At 47.2% G+C, this 6,696-nt stretch overlaps 1 protein-coding gene across 1 annotated transcript; it reads left to right on the top strand.

The window, feature by feature from the left end:
* Window positions 1-1,511: 1,511 nt before the first annotated feature.
* Window positions 1,512-4,045, top strand: LOC132269181 (uncharacterized). Its single transcript, XM_059770271.1, has 2 exons — window positions 1,512-2,846; window positions 2,949-4,045. Exons 1-2 carry the CDS (start codon window positions 1,512-1,514, stop codon window positions 3,762-3,764), a joined length of 2,151 nt encoding a protein of 716 aa, XP_059626254.1. The 3' UTR covers window positions 3,765-4,045.
* The last annotated feature ends 2,651 nt before the right edge of the window (window positions 4,046-6,696 follow it).

The raw sequence follows: 6,696 nt of genomic DNA, 5'->3' as shown, positions 1-6,696 counted from the left end.
GCGCAAACGAAGTTGCAGTATAAATAGATAGAGCGCGGTGTGCTTCTAGAAGGTAGAACCCGTAAAATAATTGACTCTCCAACAACGAATGACTTTTTGTTAAAAAAAAATATTAAAAAAAATAAAACAACCAATGACTTGTAGTTTTTGCACTTGAGTAGAAATACTTTAATGTTACTCCTAAATTGATCATCTGGAATTATGACTAATTAAGAGCTGACAAGTAAAGATAATAATCATTAGTCTTCATAAGCGGCCTTCACTAGATTTGGTAGGTAAATCTTTAAAGTCTCACTTTTAAATTGTATTTCTAATTAAAATTATACGTATTATAGAACCGAGTGATTTAAAAGAGAAAAATAAATAAGAATCATTAAAATATATGCATTTTACTTATGTGATATGTTTGATGATCCTTCTCAGTCAGTTGCCAGATTCTTCTCAGTGATATGTTTGATGATATAACATAGGCATTTTTATTGAATCATTGGAATTAGGATATCAACATGGATCTCATCCTTAAGTTGAATTTATTTTTGTTTTCACAAGTCCAATGTTAGGGGACAGATATGCTCTGTACTTTTTCGTTTTTTTTTTTTTTTCTTTTTTTTTATTTTTTTTTATTTTTTATGATGCTTAACATTATTCAAATATTACTTTTTATATTGCGACATTATACTTTCCACCGATGATAACATTAGAATAATTAACTTAGAAAATCTGTTATAAGGAAAATCTTATCCCACATTCGAATCGTAAAGGAACCATCCGTAATATAAGATCACACTTCTTGTACAAACAAAGAAGCACTATTGAAGATGCAAGAAACTCCTACTATTCTTTCTCTCTCTAGAATTCTTACACCTCAACCCGAAAAGATCCCTCTCCTCTTCATTCCAACTCCTATTTATAGATCCTTACAAGATATTTACAAGATATTTGCAAGATATTTTCTGATTGCTGGACCTGGGCCTATTCCTCTGTAAGCCCTAGTCACCCTTGATGGGCTTACTCCCGCTCGGCCCATATGGCAGTGTCTTTCTATGGGCTGACCCAGCTGTTCGGACTGAAGGTTGTGTTTTGCGAGTCGGACCTGGCCCATGTCATCCGGGGCCTCCTCAACTGCCCCCATAATTGCCCCTTATTTAATAAGGGGTAATTATTGATGGCGTCTCATCATGACGCTGACGGCTCGAGATAACCACGTGGGGGAGCGGACGGTCAGATCCAGAATCAATGTTCCGGGGCTCGAGGGATTTCTTGCCTTCCCGACGCTTCGGCCCTCGGGCCCCCTCGCCTTTATAATGCTCTAGAATTCCACTTCACTTCTCTTTACCGTCTCCATCATCAGCCAAGTCTCTCTCTTTCTAGAACAGTGCTAAGCCTTTTCCGGTGAAATCCTTCGAGAGTCATTCTTCCAGCGATCTTGCAGTCCTCCGAGGTTAGTTTCGTTCTTTTTACTTTCGGCAGGCTTCCATTTTCCCTCTTTAGATTCTTCTAGCATCTCCACCATGGTTGTAGATCTGGATGTTCTTCGTATGAGACTTAGACTTCCTGACAACATCGAAGTTAGGGTTTGCCCCCAAGACGTTAACATTACGACCGGCGCCGGCCTCCTGCCCGGCGAAGTCTTATTCACGAACCTTCAATTGAATGTTGTTAGGTTCCCTCTGCACCCTTTCTTTAGTTATGTTTTCAATAGATTGGGGATATCCCCTCTGCAGGTCAACCCCAACTTCTTTAGGATCATATCTGTTATGCTCTTATTGATGCGTGACAGAAATCTGGATCTCGACCTCATAGACCTCCTTCTGTGCTATAAGGTCAGTAAGATCCGTACTAACGAGCCCTTCTACCACCTCTACCCGTTCGAGAAGATGTCCATATGCACTGACACAATAAAATCTGAAAAGGGTTGGAGGGATAGCATAGTGGGCATTAGTGGGGCTTGGTCTTCGCCGGCTGCAGAGGATTACCCAATCCCGAGCGCCTTTGGTGTCTGCTCTGTCTCCTCCTATAAAAAATTCAAATCCCATAAACATGACTGCCCCTGTGAAACATGCGTTCCTCGTTTTTGCACTTACTTATGCCGCTCCTTGGGAATACCTTGTGATGACTTGAGCTATAGTGTTTGCAGGGATAGGAGTAACTACTTGAAGAGATACGTTCTGAACGATATTCCTTCCTGCTCAGATCTCCTCACTTCAGACAACCTCTTTGCGCTCTCATCACTCGGCTACAACATGAGCAGACTGCAGATTCCCTCTTTTGGCAGGAGGAAAAATACTCCCCCAGCCACTCCTGCTGCTGGGGCGACCTCCTCTCCAGCGTCGGCTTCTTCTTCAGCCACCATATCTGACACTGTCCCGAGCGCAGTGGCTACTAACCCTGTTGCCAGCGCCCCTGCTGCCAACCAGAACGCGCCCTCCCCAGCTACCATAGCTCCTGCTGCTGCGGGGGGTGGTCGGGACAAAGAGCGAGGCAAAAGGCCTCATCCTGACAGTGAAATCGATCCGGAGGAGGAGCCTCTCATTAGAAGGACCCGGGTCTCTGGGCCGGGTACTCTCCTGCACCGAGCGATCAGAGCTCCTTCTCCCTCTGGGCCTCCCGCAGCTGGTGGCTCTGCTTCTGCTTCGGGCCCCCCTTCTATCCCCAGCTTACCGCCATGGGCCCCTCGGTACACCCGAACGGATGGGACGTTCGTGAAACCGAACGAGACCATGCTGAAGGATGGCCAGACCGCTATGGCCTACTACAGGAGCATGTGGACTCCGAAGGACCTTGAGGCGGCAAAGGGTCTTTCCCAGAAGGACGTGTTCAGTCGCTTTCCCCAATCTGCTATGGAGGTGACTTTTATTTTCTAACTCATGAATTCTCTCATATTACTTGGTCCTGCCTTCGCCCGTTCTGACTATTGGTTTAACCGTTTTTAATGTGCACCTATGCAGACATTGTTCGGGATGATGGCCATGCAGAAGCAGGTGGAGATGGGGAACGCCAGGGCCCGAAAGTATTCTGACAGCCTGGAGGTGGCTAATAAAGAAAACGACCTCCTTGCCATGAAGAATACCGAGGTGCTGGTTCGGCTTGACAAAGCCGAGCAAGAGAGAGATGTCCTGAAGAAGGAGAATGATTCCCTTCAGGATGAGAAGGACGCCCTCCAGCTTGAGAAGAGCGTCTGGCAGACTGAGCGGGAATCAATCAGAGAAGAGAAGGCAGAACTCCAGCGCCTTCTAGCTGATGAACAGTCTGCTCGGATGGCTTTTGAAAAAAGAGCTCTCGACGAGCGTACCGCTCTGATCGACGCGATCAGCAGAGTGGGTGGTGGGATGCTGGCCCTTCACGCTCGGTTTTCCAGGGTCGGTGCTCTTCGGTATGCTCAAGGATTCCGGGAAGGTTTCGCCGACCGGGTTCCGGATGAGGGACAGACCAGCTCCACTCCGGATGAGGTAGACAAGGATCTGGGGATCGAGCCTCTGGGGGTCTATGTCGACCCAGAACCCACCGAAGCTGAACGTATATTTGATGAGTGCCAGGACATCGCATCCTCAAGGATCATCACCGCTCCTCCTACTGCTCTGCCACTGACTGCTCCCCAATCGTCAACCGTGGCTCCTTCTATAGCCACTGCTGACGCTGAACCCCAGCCGAACGATTCAGTCATTCACCTGGATTCCCCACCTCACGAGGGTGAGGCGGCTGATGGGGCCGAGGAGGCGAGTCGGCAAGACCAGGATGCTGTTGGTACTGAGGCGTCTAGCTAGGGCTCCTTCGAATTCTTCTAGTTCATATCTTCTTGTAATGATGGACATCTCTCTTTTGTAAACTCAATATTCAATATTAATGAAATGACAGAACTCTTTTTCCCTATGTGTTGTGCTTTATTCAACTTATCTTCAGTACATACATATCTTTTCTCTCTTTTTCTTTTTATATTAGCTTCGCCGTGTGTTTGTACGGCAAGTGCCTGGCGCTCGGCTAGAATGCCACTTGCCACTTGGCTTTAAATTTTTAGCAAGTGTCTGGCGTTCGGCTTATAGTGCCAGCTGCCACTTATCTTGCTTAAGTGCCTGGCGCTCGGCTAGAATGCCACTTGCCACTTGGCTTTAAATTTTTAGCAAGTGTCTGGCGTTCGGCTTATAGTGCCAGCTGCCACTTATCTTGCTTAAGTGCCTGGCGCTCGGCTAGAATGCCACTTGCCACTTGGCTTTAAATTTTTAGCAAGTGTCTGGCGTTCGGCTTATAGTGCCAGCTGCCACTTATCTTGCTTAAGTGCCTGGCGCTCGGCTAGAATGCCACTTGCCACTTGGCTTTAAATTTTTAGCAAGTGTCTGGCGTTCGGCTTATAGTGCCAGCTGCCACTTATCTTGCTTAAGTGCCTGGCGCTCGGCTAGAATGCCACTTGCCACTTGGCTTTAAATTTTTAGCAAGTGTCTGGCGTTCGGCTTATAGTGCCAGCTGCCACTTATCTTGCTTAAGTGCCTGGCGCTCGGCTAGAATGCCACTTGCCACTTGGCTTTAAATTTTTAGCAAGTGTCTGGCATTCGGCTTATAGTGCCAGCTGCCACTTATCTTGCTTAAGTGCCTGGCGCTCGGCTAGAATGCCACTTGCCACTTGGTTTTAAATTTTTATAGTAGACCATTGGAAAAGAAAATTCTTTTTTTGTAAATTCCAGTAACTTGCTCATTCATACGTATTTGATTGACAACAAATAACATCCAATTAAAGCCAGAACTTAGCTTCTATTGGTAGTACCTCTTCAGAGACGTGGCGTTCCAGGGCTTGCTGACCAACTTTCCCGCCATGGTTTCCAACGTATATGCCCCTTTGCCAATGACTTCTGCAATTCTGTATGGGCCTTCCCAGGGTGGCATCATTTTTTTGACCATCCCCACCTTTCTTTTCAGAACCAGATCGCCCGGGGCAAAATCCCTGTGTTTTACTCTCTTATTGTGACTATTCGCCAGCACTTGCTGATACGATGCTAGCCTTATAGCCGCTGCGTCCCTCCTTTCGTCTATCATGTCGAGGTTCAATCTTAACATCTTGTCGTTCTGATCTCGACTCCATGCTAAGCTTCTGATAGTGGGGACTAAATGCTCAACCGGTATAACTGCTTCGGTACCATACGCCATTGCGAACGGGCTCTCCCCAGTCGGCCGCCTTGGGGTGGTTCTGTAAGCCCATAGAACGTTCGGGAGTTCATCCAACCACTTCCCCTTATGATCTTCCAGCTTCTTCTTAATGCAGGCGAAAATGGTTCTGTTTGTGATTTCTGCTTGTCCGTTAGCCTGAGGATGACTTACTGCAGCCAACTTCTGGTTGATTCCATACTCCTCCAGCAGCTTTCTTACTTGCCTGCTGTCGAGGTTTGTGCCATTGTCCATGACTATTGTTCTGGGAACACCGAAGCGGCAGATAATGTTGTTCCAGATAAATCGTCTCACCTGAGTCTGAGTCACGCTAGGATACGGTTCTGCCTCCACCCATTTAGTGAAATAATCCGTGGCCAGTAACACATACTTGTTCTGAGCTCTTGCAGTTGGCAGAGGACCGACCACATCCATCCCCCATTGCGCGAAAGGCCACGGCGAGGCCATTACGTGCAATTCCTCAGGTGGTTGGTGGATCATTGGTCCATATCGTTGGCACTTATCGCACCTTCGAGAGAACTCCTCCGCATCTCTTGACATGTTTGGCCAGAAATACCCTTGTGTCATTGCTTTATGCGCTAACGATCTTCCCCCAGAATGATTGCCACACACACCCTCATGAATAGCTCGCAATACCTGCTGCGACTCCGCGGGGGTGACACATTTCAAGTACGGGCCAGAATAGGACCTTCTGTACAGCTGGTTCCGCACGATGGCGTACTTGGCAGCATTCTTTTTGAGTTTCCTAGCTTCATCCCTTTGCATAGGCAAAACGCCATCTCGAATATAGGTAATGATTGGGTCAATCCAACTCGGTTCATACGGTATGACGTTGACTTGCCAAGGGTCCGAGTCCATCGGTTCTTCGAAAATGGACGGCTGGGTCACTATTCCCACTGGAATCACCCTCGCCAATGTTTCACCGCAACTCGAAGCACTGCATGCTAAACGGTCTGCATCTGCATTCTGTTCCCTCGGCAACTGTATGAATTCAATCTTTGCAAAGTCCTTGGCTCTACGCAGAACGGCAGAACGATATGCCCCCATCATGTCATCCTTGGTTGCGTACTCACCATTTACCTGCCGAACAATCAGCTGCGAGTCACTATACACTGTCAAACTTTTGATCTGTAGCTCTCTGGCCAACTTTAATCCATTTAGCAACGCCTCGTATTCCGCTTCATTATTGGTGGCTCGGAACTCAAGTCTGAGTGCTTGGCTCAAGGAAGTACCCTCTGGGGTTTGCAGTTTGATCCCAATCCCAGCCCCCATCTGGTTAGAGGAGCCATCCACAAAAAGTTTCCAAGAGCCGCTTCTAAGGTCCTCTTCCGTATCTTCGGCATCACATTCTAGTAGGAAATCGGCCACCGCTTGCCCTTTAATAGCTGTTCTCGGCTCGTACGTTATGTCAAATGAACTCAACTCTATGGCCCACTTTGTCATTCTGCCCGAGAGCTCTGGCTTGTGCATGAGCGTTCTGATTGGGAAAGTTGTTAGAACAGCTATGGGGTGGGATTCAAAATAATGCCTTAACTTTCTTTT

This window comes from Cornus florida, unplaced genomic scaffold (assembly GCF_030987335.1).
Source record: "Cornus florida cultivar Cherokee Brave unplaced genomic scaffold, ASM3098733v1 CherokeeBrave_3.0.0_Hap2_Chr08, whole genome shotgun sequence".
Classification (NCBI taxonomy): domain Eukaryota; kingdom Viridiplantae; phylum Streptophyta; class Magnoliopsida; order Cornales; family Cornaceae; genus Cornus; species Cornus florida.
The sequence above is the reverse complement of the archived record's forward strand: the minus strand, read 5'-3'. Positions and strand labels throughout refer to the sequence as shown.

Coding starts and splice junctions, on each gene's coding strand:
- LOC132269181 (XM_059770271.1), top strand. CDS start 1,512: ATGGTTGTAGATCTGGATGTTCTTCGTATGAGACTTAGACTTCCTGAC. Junction 2,847..2,948: donor TTCCCCAATCTGCTATGGAG/GTGACTTTTATT, acceptor GCACCTATGCAG/ACATTGTTCGGGATGATGGC.